Source organism: Coccinella septempunctata, chromosome 1, assembly GCF_907165205.1.
Source record: "Coccinella septempunctata chromosome 1, icCocSept1.1, whole genome shotgun sequence".
Classification (NCBI taxonomy): Eukaryota; Metazoa; Arthropoda; class Insecta; order Coleoptera; family Coccinellidae; genus Coccinella; species Coccinella septempunctata.
This window is the reverse complement of record NC_058189.1, coordinates 54243062-54266219: the sequence shown is the minus strand read 5'-3', so window position 1 is coordinate 54266219 and position 23158 is coordinate 54243062. Positions and strand designations below refer to the sequence as shown.

General features: G+C 35.1%; 1 protein-coding gene across 7 annotated transcripts in view; it reads right to left on the bottom strand.

Moving 5' to 3' along the window:
* The window catches only part of LOC123312585 (collagen alpha-1(XVIII) chain), a 329862-nt gene that overhangs the window by 31509 nt on the left and 275195 nt on the right, over positions 1-23158 (bottom strand). For 6 of the 7 annotated variants that reach the window (XM_044897094.1, XM_044897119.1, XM_044897103.1 and 3 more), the window contains 4 exons: positions 21980-22338; positions 12390-12482; positions 801-1044; positions 296-358 (listed from right to left, as the gene is read on the bottom strand). In XM_044897094.1, coding sequence (XP_044753029.1) covers positions 296-358; positions 801-1044; positions 12390-12482; positions 21980-22338 — 759 coding nt within the window. The remainder of the gene's footprint in view (positions 1-295; positions 359-800; positions 1045-12389; positions 12483-21979; positions 22339-23158) is intronic. The other variant, XM_044897111.1, reaches the window with a different exon arrangement.

Sequence of the window (23158 nt, the reverse complement as noted above, 5' to 3'; positions counted from 1 at the left end):
AGACCTTAAATACAATGAAACCTCCCTTAAATGTACAATCTACAAGGGTCTGTGATTCATATCTTGGATATGACATTATTTAGGAGACGGAAACGATTTGGAAGAACGCCACCTCATTGCCTCCCTTGCTACTTGTCTGAAGTTTCGGCCAAGTTAAATCCAAAAATTCCTACCTCTTTTTACTGCTGCTATTTCCACGTTAGTGATTAGGTGTACCTTACTGGTATGTGAACTAAGGTCCAAATCCGATTTACAATTGAAATAATGAATGTTAAAATCATGTAATAAAATTTACCTGATTCTTTCAAATCCTTCAGTTCCCTGAGAGCTTTGAGCTCTTCCAAACTAGATCTGGATCCTTCGTAAAGCATGCGTTGAAATTTAATGTTGGTTATCAATAACATCAGATCAGTTCTATCATATCTAATGATGATTTATGTCGATAGGATTAGGAAGAGTGACATATTGGAATTATGAATAATTTACGGGCTCGAAGGACAAGTGGATTCTTCGGTTTGACACAGATCATTAATTTGATTATAGTCTAGCTAATTAGGGAGACGTGTATGCTACCGAATGGGTTATGAGGAGAAATACTCAATTATGATAGTTTTTCAATTTAACTTCGACTATTATAGTAGGATGAATTATTTTGTATTGGATTTCAGTATAATTGGAAACTATTATACTATATATTAAATATTAATCCATTGAGAACTTAAACACAACAAGGAAATGTCTGCATGTCTCGAATTCAAGTCGATGTAAGAAATACCTCTCTAAATCAGTTTAAAACTCACCTGGCCTCAGGTTGTATGTAGTTTCGCCATAATATGAAGACCCAGGCTCACCCTTGGGACCTTGTACTGACACACCTGGAGGTCCAGGTGGTCCCGGTGGTCCAGGAGGTCCAGGAATGTAGCGCATTATATCTTCATTAGCTCCACCTGCTGGTCCAGGAGGTCCTGGGAGTCCAGGCTTGCCGTCTGTGCCTGGAATACCGTCATTTCCTCTCTCTCCTTTATCGCCCTTATCTCCTTTGGCCTTTGAAGGACAAAAATAAATTGAGCAAAAGATGGTTGTGGTGAGCAAAATGAAAATTAACAAGAATTCAAATATCGAAGAGGTAAAGTGTTTATTTCTCTCCAGTAATAATAAAGTATTATACTTCATATGCTCGAGTGAACTCTGCTAATCAAGGGAATCTTTTGAAAAAAATCTATACTTTTATATCATATAAAAGTTTGGAAACTGGAGAAATAAATGCTTCGATTAATACAAAAGTTAGTTTCATTTTTTTAACATAAAGAACGCTTATTTTTACAAATATTTTTTAAAATTGAATAATTGATTTTTTTCTAGTGTATGCCCGACAAAACCATTTTGCGTTAACGGCTTTAGCGTGTAAACGACCTTTATATCAAAGCTGATACACATTATCTGATTTTGTTGTTGATCTGTGTCGACAGCCCAACATGGTCAGGTTGGATATCATATATCAGGTCGAGTGCAGCCGTCTGTCATTGTTATGTGCGAGTTTTTGGATTTGGGGATTATGAATTTTCCATTAAATCTCATAGTTTTGTGGAAAAATCATATAAATATATTGTTCAATTCATTGATTTGGTTTGTGCAAAGTTTTCTTCTACGTTCACACGTTCAATTCGGCTTGCAAAAACCACACAAAATGTATGGAAGTATGGAAGGGGCCAGTCCAGCAAGAAAAAAATGGGTTTTTAAGCCTGAAATAGATTGTGCTATACATGTACTGAGTTATGCCGACGAATTTTTGCGAAATTTCGTCTTATGTCCCAGAAAATCGAAAATGAAAACAAAAGTTGTTTTCTGTTCCTGAAAATGAGTGCAATAATTTGTGCTACATTTGTGATGACTTGTGCCGTAAATCTTGAAATTGAAAAAAAAAGCTAGCCCAGTACTTTCGTTTTTCATTTGAAAATATATGAAAAAAATTTTTCTACACGTTTATTACTAACTTGTGCCGTTGAAATTTTCACGAAAATTTCTCTAGTTGCCCGAAAAATAATGATTTTGGAAAAAAGCCCAGCACTTTCTTTTTTTTTTTGTTGAAATTTTTTTATATAGTTGTGTTACATTTGTGTTGACTTGTGCGGTTGAGATTTTCAGAAAAAGCTCCTAACTTTTTCTTCGAATGGTGGATATTAGAAAAAATTGTAGTATTAGTAAATTGAAAATCAGTGTAAATGGCAACATGCCTAATATTCATACCGTTGAAAACGGCAACCACCCATGCACAACATACTCGTCAAGATTTGCATAGTGCCAAAAATTATCAGAATATATAACAATGTTGCCAGAATTCCACTTTTATAAGAGAAATCTCTAGTAAATTGAGCTTGATGAACTCCAGCTGGGATAGCCGATAAGCCGATGATTATTATCGTTTCTGAATAAATCTTTTTGCATCAAAAAGTTGAGTCAGACAATAGTTTAGCAGATGAAGTCAAAATTTCATTTTCGTCGCAGAATTAACTTGCACTACTTTTGTATTTTCAGTGAACGACAAACTTCTTTAGTCATCAGCTGTCCATACTAGAGTTCAATTTACGATTTTCTTTATGAAAGTTGGATTCGGGCAACACACTGTTGTTGTTATAATTTATGACGCAATATAAAACTTAACGAGTCGTATGTTGTGTATGGAGAGTTGCGATCCTCAACGGTATGAATTTTAGTCCTGTTGCCATGTACAGGGTGGGCAAAATTGTTGATACCTGTACTTTTTCAAATAAACGAGATAGAGGAAAATGCATGGCACATTTCGGTCGTCATTTTTCGAGAAACTAATAATGCCATCAATAGCATTCCCCTATCTTCTTTTGTTTTCGAGTTATAGGTCAAAATTAAAATTTCAACTTTGGTCATTATCTCCGTTTCTGTTTAAGCTAGGATGTTGAAATGAAAACATTATAAAGACATTTTTTTGATAGCAATCCAGTGGCGTACTATGATTTTTTACAGATATATTCGTTGAGCTACAACATGAAGATGTGTTTTTTCTTATGAAAACAGAAGTTTAAAATGACTTAGAAAGACTGAGGGCGGTGTATGATATATTGCTGAAACGGTGAAAACACGGCGATTCATTGTGAGTCATTTTAAACTACTGTTTCCATAAGAAAAAAAATACAACTTCATGTTATAGCTCAGCAAATAAACCTGTAGGAAAAAATCATAGTACGCCACTGGGTTGCTATCAAAAAAGTGTCTATATAACGTTTTCATTTCAACATTCTAGCACAAACAGAAACGGAGATAATGACCAAAGTTGAATTCGCCCAAATTTAAATTTTGGCCTATAACTTAAAAACAAAAGAAGATAGACGAATGCAGTTGATAGTTGATAACATTATTAGTTTCTTGAAAAAGACGACATGAATGGCACCTTTATTTTCCTCTATCCCGTTGGATTAAAAAGTTGTACTTCATCACCAATTTTGCCCACCCTGTACATTGATTTTTCAACAATCTACTGATCTTTTCTAATATCCACCATTTGAAGAAAAGGTTGGGATCTTCTTCCGAAAATCTCAAAGGCACAAGTCACCACAAATATAGCACAAATTATTCCACTAATTTTTAGGAACAAAAAACAAAAGTACTGGGCTAACTTTTCTATTCATTTTCGATTGTCTGGAAGATGAGAGGAAATCACGAAAAAATTCGAACAGCACAACTCAGGATTTGACGTGTGTTGCATTGCGCCATGTAACCTTGCCCTTCATCTTTCTGCAGTCCCAATACAAGTGGGGAAATCGTGGAAGCAGCAGAGTGTCTGAAGACAACCTACGGATTGCGGTGTCTGGGGTTTCTCCTAATCCACCGCTTCATTCGAATTCGAGCGATCATTCGAATTTCACTCAGAGTGACAATCTAACCGTTCTCACAATTCTCACAATGGGAATATCAATATCAAGCGTTCTTGCACTCGAAACGGTGATTCATCTCACCTGAAATCCACTTGATTCATTTTCAGTTCTTCCCCTCGTTATCCATTCATATCCGCGATTCTGGTTAATGCGGAAAGTGTGGAAGTGGCATTTCGTGTTTTAACTGCGAAACTGGATAGAATGCTGCGTTTCGCAGCTCGAGAATCCTTTTAGCTCTAGCGTTGTAAATCCGGAATCCAAATTATCTTTAGATACGCAGTTTGTACCTACTTACTGGCATTTGTGAAAAAAAACATTTCCTTTCCAGAACCTTGGGGGGTTGCCTGTAAGCTAGAGGAATGAATCTGGAGAAGTGCAAGCCTCATAAAACATATGCCACTTAATGATTCATGGAAGAGCCGAAGTAGATCGGCTTCGTCGACGAAGAAGTGTCAGTACAAAGTTTCATGCCGAAAGTTGAAGCAGAACTGAGCTTCAAAATTCGAAAAAAAGTACTTATATGAAAATTGTATAGATGGGGTTTCGATTCATCACCAAGGCCCGGTTGTACAGTTTAAATTCGAGCCTAGTTTAACCTGTCAAAATTGTTCGGAATTGTCGAAGTTAAAACTGGGCTCAAACTTGAACTCAGCTGGAGCTTGAATTGTACAACTGTGCCTAAGTATCAGCATTAAAATAAAGTTTAGTTTTATGGGATCACCCTGAAGTAATAACATAATTAATCATCTGGATATGGAGAGAAAAATAGGGAATTTCGGTTCGATTTCGTTGACTGCTATCGGAAAGTTATCCAAAAGTGTTCTGTTCTTGCAGAATTATTGTATTCATATATTTGAAAAGAATTGATAAAGTTTTCAGAATATGGGAGCAGAATTTTCGGAATATATTGTGCAAAAAATTTTGTTGAAACAAAAAAATTTGTCAGAAATTGTCGCTATACCAGTGAATTCTGAAAACCAGTGAAATCTGCTAATATTTTTTGAAAAACGGTTTTTCGGTAATAACTTTCCATTCGTATATTCTATAGTTTTTGAGACATTTCGAGAGCCATTGAAACACACTGTATAAAGGAGAAGATATTTTTAAAACCTCCCATTCCCATGATTTCAATCGACACTCAATCCATCAATTTTATGTAACCTGTTCTTGTGTTGACAAACCCTCAACTTCATTTATTTATGCGGCAGTCAAAAATGAGAATGTTGTTCACAAAGGGATACTATATATACCGGGTGGCCCACCCCAGACGCGGCGCTCATTTTGAGAGAGTTAATGAAGATATTTTGAAAATCTTTTCTTGTTGTGTAGGATGTCCCAAAGCACAAGTTGAAATTATTGTCATATATACATGGTGTTCGAAAACAAAGATGTAGACCAAAGTTAAACATTTTTAAATGTAACACCCTATATTTGACTTCAAAAATGGAATGCCAAGCTCAAGTTATGATGAGTTTTTTCAGATCACTCTGTACCTTAAATGCACCCTTTACCGAGATAATGGCGGAAAGTCGAAAATATGGAGTTTTTTTAAATAGCAATTAATGAAGAAACTAGTTACGCCAGCGATACAGACAGAATTTTTTCGAGTAGACAAGTTGGCTACTCCTACATAAAAAAGAAAATTTCAACTCTTGAATATACAGAGCGATCATAATTAATTCTCAAACATGAACTACAAAAAATCATCGAAAACTTTCTTATTTCAAATGGCACACCCGGTATTTCTATATCTCGTTGAACGAAACAATTTATTTCGAAACTATCTTCATAAAATTTTCCTAAATCTTAACCTGATAGGTTCTGATCAATTTTCGATTCTTAATTCAAAACTATAATAGTAAACCATTTTCGCCATTATTTCATGAATGGTCCTTCTAAGGTATAAAGTGATCTGAAGAAAATCATCATAATTTTAGCTTGCCATTCCATTTTTGACGTCAAATGCAGAGTGTTAATTTAAAAAAGTGTAACTTTGGTCTATTTCTTTGTTTTCGAAGACCCTGTATATCTGGCAATAATTTTGAATTGTGCTTTTGAACACCCTACACACACCACAAGAAAAGATTTTCAAAATATCTTTATTTACTCCCTCAAAATGAGCGCCGCGTCTGGGGTGGGCCACCCGGTATAAATATGTGTAGGTAATACATAAATTTTTTAATGAAGAGTCTAAAATGAAAACATTTACCGCTTTTCATACTATTCAATTTAATTTTGTGTATCTCTTATATTAAGATGATTACCTACATGTTACATGTTGAAAAGTAAGTATGTATTCTCTAGATCTGTCAACTTAATCGTGACGAAAATGTGTGACAGGGCGCCAAACATGCAAAAAAAATTGTCACGTGTACATTTTCGAGCGCGGTGGCCTTTTTTTTTATTTTGAAGCTAATGATTCAAGAAGAACGGAAAAAGTATAATCTGAGAGTTTCAGCAAGCCGAAACAATAAAAATTGGCCATAAAGGTAATAAAAATCAGTTATTTCGAATTATCTCCCCTCCTGGGCTTCAAATTGTTTTCACATTCATCATAAAAGTTGTAGAGCATAACATTATCTACAAATTTTGTTCGAAGCTATTTTTTCTACGTTTGACCGTTTTTGAGATATATGGTGATGAATGTAAATTAGACTGGGTTTCTACATTGACCTTGGCATTTCGCATGTGTAGCTAAGCCCTCGTCGTTACCTATAACTCGAAAACTGTTAAGGGTATGTGAAATTGCTTCAGACAAAAGTTGTATAGAATTTTATTATCCACGACTTTTATAATAAATACAGAAACGATTAAAGCAACAGGAAGGTAGATAATTCAAAAAAATGCTTTGTTATCATCTGCAAACTGTCAGATTGAGAAACCCTGCTGATTATTGTCAGATTAATGGGTTAACACGTCTGCAACACCGATATTAACCATCTGAATGAAAATCTGACACGCTCGAGTATGTACAAGTAACGAATTTTTTTTTTTGCATGTTGAAAGGACTCCTGTGACCGTGCGTCACGTCCGAGTTGTCAGTCTCTTGAAAAGTAGCTTTCTTTGGGTTTAATAAACATATCCTCTAAAATCCGGCAAGCTCAACAAAAATTTTTTTTACCATTTTCAACTCTTCCGTACGGCCAGCCCCACCACGCAAACTGTCAGATTTAAATAGAACCTTTTTTTTTCCACCATATTATAATCTTCAAAATCCACTACTTCTCCATGACGCTCGAGTAAATCCCGATTTAGCATCGTCAGCTCGCCAACTATAAATATTCCCTCACTATGGCAGGACAACTTGTTTGAAATAAAAATTACCCTGTTCGAGCATTTGACCCAAAAACAGTACATGTATTCGTCTTTTATTCCTACAAGTATTCTAATGAGCCACAATTCCGAGCGTTTAACTCATTTTAAATTTTAATATTTCGTCAACCACTGTCTTGATTCTTCTTCCTGTTTTCATATTGAGAAGAGGAAGTTCAAGACAGATATAAAAAGCAGCGCAAGGGTAGAAATTGTTTTGATTTTCCCTTCGAAATAACTCACTAGCTCCCCAACAGCCATTCTCGACGATTCGTCGAAGTGAAACATTTGTTCTGAAGAACTTCCCTATCTCCGCAACCTTTTTCATTTTGCGAGGAAGAGGAACTCATTCCTGACCAGAATGGAACAACCTAACGAGATTTTGTAACTGCGCTGGCGGTAAAAGTGCGGCTCACAGATAAGCAGGAATTATTGTCTGTCATTAATTGGTGTGTGTACAACTAGGAACAACGGAAAATGAAGTGGACAAAATGAGCAGAATTTAAGAGGTCTCACCCGACGAATGCTAGGGATTCTGTTGCCAAGCTTTGGGACAACTGAAATTATGAGTTGTACATGGCTATACCTAGAGAGTGAGTAAAAAGTAACGCAGAAAATCTTCAGTATTTGCTATTTTGTAGAAAATGCTGAAACAGGTCAATTTTCATTAGTCTGATCAAATGGCACAATGAAAGTGCCTGTTTCGTAGCATTATACAGGGTGATTCATAACTATTGGGACATAGACTAAGGGCAGATTGTTTGGACCAAAATATGGCGATAGGACCAAATATACCTCAATAAAATATTGCTGTAGAAAAAGATAGAGGGCGTTAAAGTTGAATTTTTTATAAGGGGAAAGAATAATATTTCCTTCGAAGTTCGAAAGTCCTTTATTAATTCAACTTTAACGCCCTCTATCTTTTTGCACAGCAATATTTTATTGAGTTATATTTGGTCCTATCGCCATATTTGGGTCCAAACAATCTGCCCAATCTGTCCCAATAGTTATGAATCACCCTGTATAGTATATATTTTATGTTTCTTGGGGTGCTGAATACGAATCCGAAGTTTGCTGCCTCGTAGCAGTAAAGGCTCAGTTATAAAAACGCGAAATACCTTGAAATTTTCGTAGTTTTTCCTTTTGTCTTGCAAACGATGCATCGTACGGAAAATGCCATGGTATTCGAAATTGAAAAAGATAAAATTCTGCGTCGAAAAACCTTTCTAACCTTGTTACTCTTATATTTATAGGCTCGCTATTGTCAGTCGAAAAAAACCGATTTTAATGAACTTTTTTTTTACTCTTTCAGTGTATTAATTTACTTCATAGAGATAATTTAGGACCTGAAGTTAGTGTATGATAAGCTAAATTGATAATAAATTTATGGGAATCTATTCATTAGAATTAGTTTTTTGAAAATTCATGTTCAGTGAAAACTCTATGGGCTTTTTATTTGAAATAAGTGTAGTTCTCTTCAAATTTGTTTTTCTAAGTGGATCCCTCTATTATTATTTCTATTATCCTGAATTATTCGAATTCACGCAGAATTTGGTTATGATCCATGTGTGCAAATTTTTAATTTTTCTAGTAATTTATTTCATCTACGTATCTCCAAACAAACAATTTTTTTTGAGGTACAATCGACTTAACACGAACAGATTTGTTCAATTAAGACCTATAGCTCACTACAACTTAGGAACCTTATAAAAAATTAATTTGGGGATTTTGAAATTGAAATTAAATCAATAAAATCATGTGATTCAATTTCTTCAAATCACAAACGTGCTTTTTTTGCACTGGGTGTAGTTTGTTGAACGAGAACATATCAATTGATTGAAAAAATTCAAGGAAAGGGTGGTAATATGACAGCGCATTGAATGATTGAAAACATCTAGCCTCGAAGTAACTGGACCCCAAGTTCTTCCAATAATAAATGACATTCGAAAATTAAGAATCGAACATCCAGAGCACTCACCACCAAAATGATGGAAAACAGATGTCCTTCGGAAACAAACATCAAGTTCGGACAGTTTTAATTGGAAGATAAACTTTTGGAGAATCAGTTTGGAAGGCAATTATCGAAAGTTGTTATAGGTCTAATGGGTTTCAATGGATTTTCTGAAAACCGGCAGATGCGATCGTGATAATCAAGGACTGAAAATGCCTTCTCCACATTTTCCAGCGCTATGCAGATGACAGGGGATGAGAAAGAGCCGCGATATTTATGAATTCGATAAAAAACTGGCGAAATGGCTGAAAATGAACAGGTTTCCTAAAATCAGCACGTCTCAAACTTGACGGCCTCAAGACATATCACCTTAGCAGACTTACATGGGTGTAAATGATTAATTTAAATTCAAGGAATGATTCCTGTTTAAAAAATAGTAGATCTTTGATGAACATTTTTTTTTAGCAGTCCCCTCAAGATGTCATGTGAAAAGCAATTCTTAATTTTTTTCTTAGAACTCAGAAAACTGAGAGATATGAAATTGAGCAGACATTCTATGGAAACGAGAAAACAATCAAAACATTTTTGGTGATGATCTATAATGTCAGCATCAAAGATTATAGAGTAGAAAAATGGGAAACGAAGCGACTAAAGTGATGTGAGCGCCATCTGTGTTTCAAATGTGTTATAAGGACGTTAAGACTGGTTGAAATATTAATTTGTGGGCCATTTGCAGTATCATATGAAATTTTTTAAGATTTCAGATGGCCATTTTGATCAAAGATATTTCGAATGTTTTGATTCTCGTACAGCTATTTATCTAGCTGATTCTAGTTGCTGATTATTGATTTTTTTGTCTAATTTCTTGGAGAAAACTCCAAAATATCGTTCGATAATTATTGAATGGTGTGGGTAAAATAATATAAAATGGATTTTATGAAATTAAGTTTTTACTTTACTTAGGAAAATGCAAATTGTAAGTATTAAAACTTGTAATTTGTGACTTGGTCATTCACTGATCTTTATTTTCAGTGCTCTGGAGTGGATAAAATGTTCATGGCGTAAAGACAATGACTTCAGCAAACACCACTGCCTACACCATGTGCAGTGAACATTTTACTGTAAGACAATTGAGAACTGTTTTTCCACGTGAACTGTTATATGCAGAAAGCATCCTCTACATGAAGGGAAAATTATGAAGTTTATAGGTCCATTCAATGATTCTCAATTGCTATTTCTTCAATACAGGGTGATTCAGAACTCGAGGCGAAAAATTGAGGAACGTATGCAGGCTGCTATTCTTGATAAAAAAAGTAAAATAAATTTTTTTGATATTGCCTTGTTTCCGCGATATATGTGTTAAAAATTTCTGCATGTCATCAATTTAAAACTCTAATAGCTGATAAAAATACAACAAAAATTAAATTAAATGTTCAAAAATGCCTCCATTAGCATCGATACATGCTTGGAAAAGCAGAATAATAAAGGAATTGTACATGTGCATGTTTTACCTATTCTGAGTGCATTCGACTGTATTAATAATTCGTTCCATTAATTGTTCTTGATCATTGATTTCCACTGCGTAAACTTGTTGTTTCAAATGTCCCCATACAAAATAATCCAAAGGATTCGAATCAGGTGATCTCGTTGGCCATAGTACCTGACCACGCCGACTAATCCATCCAGTGAAATTTTGGTTTAACCAGGCGACAACATTTCGTCCAACATGCGGTGGTAATTTATGAAATTCAATTGGTTGCAAACAGAAACATTATTGTCCAAAAACTCCGGAAAGGAAGCCTCATCAGCCAAATTTTTTTTTACATTTAATCAAAAATATCAGTCTCTATATGTCCCTCAATTTTTCGTCCCGAGTTTTGAATCACCCTGTATATTCAGAAATACAAAGGTTTTATTGATTTAGATCGAAAACGATGATCACAACACAAAACCATACTTTTGTTTTGTCCCTCAGGATGTTTGTTTTCTGGTCTCAATAGAGGTGATATTGAAATTCAATACAAGGAAAAGAATTCTAATTTCGCGCCTTTTAATTATAAAACAGAAAACTAATACTAAACAGACAGTACGTTTTCAGAGCCATCTCATTGTCAAAAGTGTTATCACTAATCAAAATGTAGTCGGTTTTTACTACAAGAGATATAAGGGCGTTCCTCTCTTTCTACTATATAATCTTTGGTCAGCTTAATATCCGGCTACTAGGAAATTTAAGCTTTAAGATAATTCCAGTCTATAAGACTGACCCTACATAGATTTTGATGAATTACAAGAGACCTTTTTCGTTCAAAATAAATAAAGCTAAAAAAAATTAATTTCTCAATGTTATATGAAAATTGAAACAAACTTGAGGGGTGGCTTTTCTACCAATTGCTATCAAAGGGGAACACCATAAAAAAATTTTAATGCCTTCTCCCTCTCATGGAATATCTGTTCAATTTCATTCTTGTCAGTGTTCTGGTCTCTAAGAAAAACATTAAAAATTAATTTTCAGTTGCCATCTTTAGGGAGCTGTTTCTTTTTCTTCTGGCAAGAGTGGTGTCTTCTTCATTATTTTCCGAGTGATCAGGAACCCAGATTTAAAAGAGCATGCTATTCTAGCTTATTTCTGAATAACCTACACGATTTTCATCAACAAAAGTTATTCAAGAAGGTAAAGTTTATTTTCAAGATATTGACATTGATGTTGGGACAACAAAACACGTTTAATGATTAAATTACTCATGCTATTATAGAAAAAATCATATAATTCAGTTTATAACTTTCTCAGTTTATGATGTTAAATGTTGAATTTCATCCCTTTCTCGAAGTAATTATTGAATCCAAAGAGTTTCTCATATTAAGCCCGTTTGCAACAGCCGAGAATTCTCTAGAAAATTTACTCGAGATTTCATGCGCCGTGAATTATGTACCGTTACATACGCACTTTCGGTAGAATTCTCTGTTCAGTTGCGTACTAAATAGTCTCCGCCCTTTTCTTGCGAGAATTTTGTAGAGAATTCTCCAGAGAATTCTCGACTGTTGCAAACGGGCTTTATTTGTAAGAATAAACGAATATATCCTTCTATGGAACATTTTTCAATCGTGCATCATATGAATAGTATAAAATCCTCAAAATAGAAATGAGTGAAGGTTTTCTCCTTTGAAAGACAGCGTGTCCTCGGGCTAAAAAATCAGAATGATTTCGGAATAATACTCACTGTCCAAATGTCGGACGATGAAGATTTTCCTGGTGGTCCGGGAGGTCCAGGCTTGCCCCTCCTGCCCCTTCTGCCTGGATCCCCTTTCTCTCCCTGGAATAGAAAAACATAAAATGAGTTGGGAACGATTCTTTCCATGAATTAATGACCACGATGCGGTGAACCGCCGAAATTCACAAAAGATCCTTGTTCACTTGAAAGGGCTCTAAACCTCTTTGTTCCGAAGGCTTAGTGTATTTCCTTGTAACTAATATTCGATGGTGCTCGCTTTTTGAATTGACCTTTCATCCCTGAATCAGGGAGCGCAATATGATGGATTATTGCTTGAAAAAAGCGAATTCGATGTCCATTGTGAAAAAATGAGTAGTCTTTATGCTTTTATTCTGATTGTATGGCGAGTTCAATGGCTCGATTTGAGATCAGTTGGAAACACAGAGATATTTTGGTCAGAGTAGGGAAGCCACTGGTTGTTCCTTGAATACGAAGACTGAGAAAGATGCAACTCCATGCATTTTCGTCTATGGAGTCAAATAAATAATGAAAAATTAATGGAAACAACAATTCCAAAGGAATCGTCGTTCCAATAATGTGAGTTAGTCATGAACTATCATAGGAAATCCCAGAGAAGTCGAAAAATTCAAGTGCAACTGTAGACCGGTTTCGGGATCATTTTCCCTCGTCAGTACAGTATAGCACTGAATCCCTCGAGCGGAGGATGGTAGTCTTATGCGATCTTGGGACGTCGCTTTGAGATATCTCATCACGATACGCCACCTGTCACACAAAGGCTGAACCAAAACCTCACTTTCTCTGCAGACTCCTACAACAGTTCATGGCTCCCAAGTTCAACTACTACCCGCAGTCATCGAATGTGCAAACATTCATCAAGGACCACGGGTGAATTGAGGGGGTTCGCTCACTAAATATAACCATACCCTGGTCCGGGAAAATTCAATACACTTGAATTTTTCGACTTCTCTGGGATTTCCTATGATAGTTCATGACTAACTCACATTATTGGAACGACGATTCCTTTGGAATTGTTGTTTCCATTAATTTTTCATTCTTCCGATGCGCCTTGTTAGGCGCTTGAATTGGAGTGCTGTACACTGTACAGTACTACTTTTTGTATCAAATAAATAAGTTTATCGAATACATGACAGTTATGACTGTCATTATTAATGTCATTTTAGATAAGCAAACTGTTAAATAACTCACTAGTGAATTATGGATTATAACTCACGTTCATATGCAAAGTAGTATTCTAGTTATGTATTACTATTACAAGCAGAATTTATATTCATGTAGGTTGATACACTTCCTTTTAAATAACAAAAAAGCAGCCAGAACTAGTATTCTTTGGTCTCAAGGAGATTCTCCAAATGAAGTTTTTTAGATAGCATTCCTCGATAGATGCGCTGTCGAAAGTAATTTATGTTTTTTGGAGCGCATGCATAGTTTTTTTTTTGAACGAAGATCTAACTCAAATTTTCTGTTCTGCAAAGCATAGTGTGAAAAATAATATGGCTACCTGAGTGCCAAAGTAAGACAAAACATGCCTTTTTCACTGAGATTTTGAAATGGTATAACTGACAGTATTTTCAAAATTAAATAAAGAATGAATTTTTATTAGAATGAGTCATGTTCTAGTTCAATGTTAAACCTTGTTTTTAAAATTCAAATGAGAAATGCAAGCAGAATAAAGCATCCATTCATTAGAAGGTGTGTTCACATCTTTTGTGAAACTTAGTTCAATAAAACGATATTTTAAAATTGTTATTTCAACACGTTTTCTTTCAATATTGAAACCCACAGTTGTGAAATATTTTTAAATTGAAGTTGAAGTAATGAAGTAAATTTTTGTAACTTAGAAAAAAGGTCTGAACTGAATGTAATAGGCATTTAATATTAGCTTTAATTTTAATAACAATAGTGCTAAAATTCACTTCATTACTTGAAATTCACATCATCACTCGATATTCACTGAAAATATTAATTTTATAATTATGCAGCAATATTGAAAGAGAACGAGAGAAAATAAAACAATTTTACAAAATCGTTCCATTGAATTAAGATTTTCAAATGGTGTTCATCATCGAGTGGCCATCATGAGCTCTAGACTAGATGCTCTACACTATTCAATGGATGATTGCTTCATTTTGCTTGCATGTCTCTTTTCAGTTGCTAAAATAAAAATTAACAAGCTTTGCCTTCACTCATTGTTATAGAGATCTATTTTGTATTTAATGTAATTTATGAAATACAGTGAGTTACCATTTCTGAATCTCAGTGAAACAGGCAAGTTTTTCGTGCTTTGGAAGCTTCATTATTTTTCAAACCTACCAAAATTTCGAGGTGCCAAATCTTTGTTCGAAAAAAACTATGCATGCGCCCCAAAAATCATAACTTTCATTCGAAAGCGCATCTATCCAGGAATACTATTTGAAAACAGATTGCATAAATTCCTTTATTTGAAGTCACCTAGAAGAGTGGCAAAAAGTGAAAACTTTTCTTTTAATTTTCGAAAATGTCGAATATCTCGAAGAGCAAGGTACTTCTAGTAGACAAAAAACATATTTTTCTGCCCTAATGCGCAGGTATCATACTATCCATTCATTACGCCACACCCTGTATATTTTTATATGACTGCTGAAGGTGCTTGCCTAGGATGCTCGTAACATAAAATCCGCCTCTGTTCCCCCCCCACAGAATGTCAGCTCAATTTCAGTTCTGTTTCTGGTTTCTAAGAAAAAAAATAAGAAATTGCTTTTCAGGAGCCATTTTGAGGGGGTTGTATTTAATCAAAGTTTCTGAAAAAAAATTACACCCTAGGGGGAGTCCGAGAGACTTGCTCAGGTAGGAGACTTGAACCTCCTTAAATATTTCAATTCAAATTTCGCGATACCGGTATCGTAAATAGCTTGCGACATACCCGTAACTAGGCAACTAGTGGCTGCTCCATTTTGGCCGCCATCAGAAAAGTTCGGGAGTGATTTTGCTGTTAGGAAGTAAGAAATTGAATAATTATTGTTTGTTACACTGGTGTTATTTAGTTTTATTGCTTCCATTGTTTAATATTGTTTGACAAACGATGAGCCTTTTTGATAATAGTTGTAAAAGTTTCAAGAAAACATAATCAGTGGTCCAAGTTTTCCTCAGATGATAGTTTGCTTCAAAAAAAGAAAATTGAATAATAGAAATAAATATTAAAAAATATACAAAGGTTCAAAATAGTCAAAAACATCTCGGAAATAAGTGAGAATGACTCTGAAATAGAAAATATATATTTCATACGCTGATACATCTAATGATGAAAACCTCGACATAGACAATCGTTGGTCATTGTTGTTTTCTTTCAATGTTTTTCCTGATGAACAAACTTATGGTCAAGTCTCTCTCGCCCCCTGTTCAATTCTCCCATGGGTTAGGGAGACATGGGCCAATTTTCGGTTTCTAAAAAAAGAAATGCTCTACTCAAAATGTTCATCTCACCATCTCTCTACTATTATCTATTGTTACCTATTTGGGCATGATATCTTCATGCAAAAAAATGAGTCGCTACCATTTACAGATACATACAACTTAAGTGGCTTCAGAGTGAAAAGGGGTTCAACTCCCCCGCACTGCTCATTTATTTTCGAGACAATTTTTCTGATGGATTCAACGCGGTTGAAGCCATCAGCATCAGTATTCCATCGAACTCACCTGCGAATGACCGTGTCACAAATAAACGTCGGAAAAAGATCATTAACCTTACGAATTTGCAGAAAAAAATATCGAGTGAATTGATGGCTGCGGTAATGGAACCCGTACACCTTTGAAGGCAGAAGAGATCATCTATTACGGGAAAAAGACAGAAGCAGGGTATCGTTCTCTATTTTCCCACCCACTTTATTTCATTGCACGCCCCAGGCGATTGATTACCTTCAGAGATACCAACCGCAGAACAAACACATGAGTACATGTGTTTTTCGCCGCGATTGTCCACAGGGCCAGAGGGAAACTTTTGATTATGTAAGTGGCAGAGTTTCGTGCTTTTGGTTAATTAATGCGGAATGAAGGATTCATAACAGGCTTTTGTGAACCCGAAATTATGTTGACAGTCAATTAGGTAATGCGGGAAGTCATTTGTACCGTTATTATACCCGAATGCGATTGAAACTGTTTACCCAAATATCTTTATTTGGAGCGGACTTGACTTGAAAGTCGGCTCTGTACATAGGGTGGGCAAATTTGGTGTACTACAACTTTTTCAATTCAACGAGATAGAGGAAAATGCATGCCACCTTACGTTCGTCTTTTTTCGAGAAACTAATAATGCCATCAACTGCATTCCTTTATCTTCTTTTTTTTTCGAGTTATAGACCAAAATTAAAATTTCAACTTTAGTCATTATCTCCGTTTCTGTTGAAGTGAAAACATTATACAGATACTTTTTTGATAGCAATCTAGTGGCTCCCAATGATTTTTTCCAACAGGTATATTTGCTGAGCTATAACATGAAGTACGAAGGCGTAGAAGGGCCACATAATATTTTAAAAATATTTTTCTTTATATTTCGACTTCAAAGTCGGAATTTACTAAATTCCGACTTCAAACTCGGAATTTTATTCAGTTCCGAATTTCTACAGGGTGTTCTACGACGACGTAGATTTGTTCCTGAATTACAGTTAGCTTTTCTACAAATATTCAAATTCATATAATACTAGGTGTTCCCACATTTATTATGAATGAATAATTATGTACACAGGGTGTACATTATTATTTGAGTTTTCTTCTATGAGAGGTCATAAGAATGATATGACAACCTTTTACAGACATGATATGACATGACATGAATATTTTTTTAGACATAACTGTTTTTAGGTATATTCCGGATATTTTATGAAAAAATTTCCTTCTCATATGTACTCGTGAGGCTATCTCAATGCACAAGAAATCAGTACACCCCGAGGTACACCCGGTGTGCTTTGATGTTTCTTACATGAAAAGGTCATTACAACGGTGAGAAAACCTCATATAGACGAATTGGTTCATTTCCAAATAAGCTGAGATATTTATGAGCGGATTCAGATAAACACGTTGTTCTTTAATAAATATTCATCTTGATGTATTTTATTGGAGAAAATTGTCATTAGGTGCATGTTTTCGAATAATTATGAAATTATGGTAGTAGGTAGAGGTAAGGTTGGGAATTTAGTTCCGACTTTGAACTCGGAATTTTGTTAAATTCCGACTTTGAACTCGGAATTTAAGGAAAAATATTTTTAAAATAGGTATTATGTGGCCCTTCTACGCCTTCGTAATAAAGATATGTTTTTTTTTTTATGAAAACAGTAGTTTAAAATGACTTAGAAAGACTGAGGGCTATGTATGATATATTTCTGAAAAGGGAAAAAAATCGTGATTCTTTCTAAGTCATTTTAAACTACTGCTTCCAGAGGAAAAACAAAACTTTATTTTATAGCTCAGCAAATAAACCTGTTGAAAGAAATCATAGTACGCCACTGGACTGCTATCAAAAAGTGTCTGAATAATTTTTTCATTACAACATCTTAGCACAAACAGAAACGAAATAATTGCCAGAGTTGAAATCGCCCAAATTTAAATTTTGGCCTATGACTTGAAAACAAAAGAAGATAGAGGAATGCAGTTGATGGCATTATTAGTTTCTTGAAAAAAGACGAACGTAATGTGATTCTATCTTGTTCTGTTAAAAAGTTTTAGTTCATGTATCACCAACTTTGCCCACCCTGTACATACAAGCAGACAGGTCAATCAGTATTTCGAATTGTGCTCTTTTTGTTGAAAAAATTGTATAATTACATTACGTTTGTATACAGAGTGGCAATACAAAGTTACCTTTTTTGAAACGGAACACCCTATATTTCATTCGACATTCGAATAGATCTTGAGAAGACGAAATCTTTATATACAGGATGAGTCTTTGACTTATACAAATATTTAAACGGTAGATTCTTGATATAAAAAGAAACACTTTTTTTTTATACCATTTTATCCGATTCGGCGCCGCTGATAAAAAGATATATCCATTTTAAATTTTTATAATGAGCTATGCCACCCCGGAAAAACCAAATTACCTTAAATCTTTGACACTATACATCTCTGCATCTTTTGAACAGAGTTCTATCCACCTTATTTACCCAATTTTTCCAATTTCAGAACAGAATTCCTGTAGAATTCAGGGAGAAATAGGTTCCCCATCATGTTTTATATACACTGTTTATGATTAAATGTTTCATTCACCTTCTGTCAAAAAACCCTCACCTTTGAAAACACCCTGTATTGTGCACTAGCCTTCAACAAACTGATGATTAAGTTTGCTAGCAAACCGTGGGCTCAAGCATTTAGTGGAATAAAGAGGATGGTATGAAATAACAACGTCAATCAAGAAATTGTTTCATTCGGAATTCAACGACGTAAAAACGCATTTTATTTCTTTTCAGCGGATTCCATTTTCGAACAGCGTAGATTTAAATTGGAAAGTTAATCATTTATGAGTTTCCTTAGAGTCAGTAAAGCGGAATTTCACTTCAAAGGGCAAACGATTAGTACCTATTTTGTTTATATATTTATACATGCGATAACAAACAGCATTGTGACTGAAACGTATCATTCCACATCAATCAGCTATGTAGGTAGTTTGGAAATATACGCAGTTGAATGTATATTCCACATAGCAGGCTGATTCGATATAAATTGCAAGAATGTTCAAATCAAGTCAGCCCGAAACTGAACCAAATTCAAAGACATATTTGAAATATAACAGTTTTGATAAAACAGGTCCGTGGTAATTAAGGAGAGCATGACAGAAGCGTTTCCTGATTCTTTTTAGCCATATTTTCTGTACAGGAATATTTTCAATCGAACCGAATTCGAAAAATTGATTAATGAAAAAACGACTTCATACGACGAGTGTTACTGGTAAAATACACAAAAATTCAGTCTAGCCGGATATTTGCGTATGAATGAAATTTCCAGGAAAAGTGAATTTTATTTGAAGTGGAACATCTTCTTTTGAATGTCCATAGGTGTAATATCATCCCCTAAGGTTGTCACCCATCATTCTGAAGGTTTTGAAATTCTCCTTTCGTTCAGAAACTCCACCTCCTAATGCACTTTTTCATCACTTCGCTATCGTACTGGTGGAAGTGTTGCATACACTCTTGGGGTTGGAAGATCAAGAGCTATAACTGTCGCGCAAGATCGGCTAATATACGGTCAACTGCACGACAAAATCTCTACCTCACTACATTTCGAATTAATAACTCATTCAGGCAAGCTACCGGTAGGATTTTTTCGTATCAAACAATCCGAAATATTTTTCATTTTTAGGGTGGGAATATCTAATGGACACTCGCTATTGAGTATTTGAAATTCTGTAAGGCGTTTCTTGATATAAAATAGGTATGTATATTTTTATAATTGTAATAAATGAGTGTACGGGATAGTTGAATTCCTTTTCACTTTGAAGCTACCTACTTATGTTGTAGCTGTAAATGTTAGCAACTCATTTTTTTGCTTGAAGGTATCATGCCCAAATAGGTAACGATAGAGTGATGATGAGATGAACATTTTGAGTACAGCAATTCTTTTTTTAGGAACCGAAAATTGGCTCATGTCTCCATAACCCATGGGAGAGTTGAACAGGGGGCGAGAGAGACTCGACCATAAGTTTGTTTATCAGGAAAAACATTGAAAGAAAACAATTTTTAATGACCAACGATTGTCTATGTCAAGGTTTTCATGATCAGATGTATCAGCGTATGAAATACATATTTTCTATTTCAGACTCACCCTACCTTATTTCCGAGATGTTTTTACCTTTTTTGAAACTTTTAATTTTTTTATATTTATTTCTATTATTCAATTTTCTTTTTTTGAAGCAAACTATTATCTAAGCTCAGTGCGGGAAACTTGAACCACTGATTATAGTGATTATGTCTTCCGACCATAGCATGGGCCAAGTCTCCCACACTTCCTTTTATTCTATTCAACAGATGCTTTCCTGAAACTTTTACAACTATCATTGAAAAGGCTCAGCGTTTGTAAAACAATATTAATTAATGAAAGTAATAAAACTAAATAACACCACGTACCTATTAAACTTTTCAGACAGTGTAACAAACAAAAAATATTCAATTTCTTACTTCTTAACAACAAAATCACATTCAACCCTCTCACTCCCGAACTGTTCTGATGGCGGCCAAAATGTAGCCGCCAATATTTGTGCCTTGTTACGAGTCGCAAGTTATTTACGATACCGGTAGCGGGAAATTTGAATTGAAATATTTGAGGTTGTTCAAGTCTCCTACCTGAGCAAGTCTCCCGGACTCCCCCTAAGTTGTATTTTTGAAATAAAACTTATTTTTATTTGAATTGTAAGAATAGTTGTTTGTGTAACCAGTTGGATTATTTGGCATTATTTTTCGTAATGAGCGTAAAAGAACGCGTAATACGAAAAATAGTGTTTCCCACAATTTGGCTATAAATTAAAATTAATTGTACCAAAACAGTCTATACAAGCGTCCCTCGCAGATTCCATTCAAATCGCCAAGTGACTTAAATATTCAATTTTTCACACCGTTACTATGGAAGCAAGTATCTTTCGGAGCCTACCGTAGATTCGGTTGACTTGGGACGATTTTTGAATTCAACTTGTCATATTTTCAAAACGGTGACCTATTTTTATCTGAAAAAGAGGTTCGAATATGCTTAATGACTCAGACTATTGATTAGGCTATATACCATGCTTCAGAATTCGGATATAACATTCGAAAAAAATAAAATATACTTGACCGAAGTCACCCACCGATTTGGGAGGCTTGGGACACAAGTGAAAATCTATTGATTTCTCAACTCTACAATGAAATAGGTGACTTGGGACGGTGTATAGTTTTGAAAAATTAGAATTTGTGATTATATAGTTGAAATCCGGTAAGGAAATTAAATGATAAACCCCTATTATAGCTGAAATAAATATACTGCAACTCAAATGCAAAAAAAAACTTTGTGAAAATAACGTGAATAATATAATATCCTGCGAAAAATCGGCATATTTCCTGCTGCCAATGCGCAGCTTGTATCGGCATTGTCCTAAGTAACCCTATGAAACAATGAAATAAATGAATGAGATCCGTGTTGCCGTTCGATTTGTAAACATTCTTGTTTCGTGACATATCTAATATCCCAATATCCCACGTATACAGAAAAAAAAATTACACATGCACAAAGTGAAACACATGTACAGGATACTAGAAAGTATGAGGGCCATAAAAAACGCGCTTTTACACTCCTGAATTTGTTAATTTTTCCTGTCAATTCGAACGCTCTGGTCACGGCAAACTCAACAGGAATTAATTGTTAAACTAACCGAAAAGACGCTACACAATCTCATAAGTTTGTCCCTTCACTCATAAATGGTAAGAAACAAAGAACTCTGCAAGGGTGGTAATTGTGGTAAAAGTTACAGGACTGTCCCAAGTCACCCGAATCTACCGGTACTTTATTTGTTTTTTAAGGATCTCAATTTTTCCTGTTAAAACGAAGTGATACATCAGTTCACTAACCTTTAAGGTAATAACTTCTTCATTTCCATCGGGCATGATGACAGCTCCAGGTGGACCCCTCTCTCCCTTGTCACCCTTGGTACCTGGCGCACCGACAGGTCCCATGGCGCCGTCGGAACCCCTATCACCCTTTTCGCCAACCCTTCCTACGGGTCCCATAGATCCAGGTACTCCGGGGAATCCGGCCTCTCCCCTATCACCCTTGCTACCTCTGTCTCCTTTTTCCCCCTGTTCTCCCTTTGGACCGGGTATAGCCGGTGCGATTCCTATTGAATCGTCGGTGTTGAATGTGATTCCTGGCACACCTGGTGGTCCAGGTTTTCCCTGTTCCCCCTTGTCACCTTTATCGCCAGGTTTTCCTGTCGGAGTGGATAGTGTTATAGTTTTTGGTTTCATTAGCATATTCGGTATGGTAATGAATACAAAAAAGTATCTGATAAAGCGTGTTAAAGTTTTTCTTCCATTTTGACGTTGTACATTATTCAATCTATAGCAATAAGAGCTAGCTGACGTTGTCCACTCATGCTCATTTATTTCACACAATGGATAATATAATTGTCAATTCACTTTTTAGGTAAGATGCCTTCTATATGTTACGGCTAAAGATATGTGTGAACATAAACTTAAGATTAGCCGGCTAATCTTAGGTTTAGCTTCGGGTATTTGCTAATGTTAGTTTCTTCTATCTTTAGCCGGCTAAACTTAAGTGTAACCATATCCCATCGGCTAAAAATGTAGAGGGCTTGAGGGGCGCAAATTTTCGGCAATTAAAATAATGTTAAGAAATAGTAATACGAGTAAAATCGAACTATCAATGCAATGCATTTTTTGTATGAATTTCACATATTTTAATAGCAGAAAAGCATTCTGTCAAGAGGTTGAGAAATTGGAGAATGAACATATATTTGTTTCAACTGTGTGTCAATGAATTCTTATTGACGAATCTAAAAATCTAAACACTTGATGACAAAATTCGAGACATGCTATTGAGAGTGAGGGAAAACTGTGGTGTTAGTGATTATTTTTTATCTTGTTATTATTCATAATTTGAGGGGAATTGAATGAACAAAAGGAGGGAATGGAGACAAGAATGCCGCGAACTTCTTCATCAAAATAGCAAAAGTCAAATTCTAGAAAAATATCAGTAGAAGTACCCAATCTTGTTTGTAGTTAACCTGA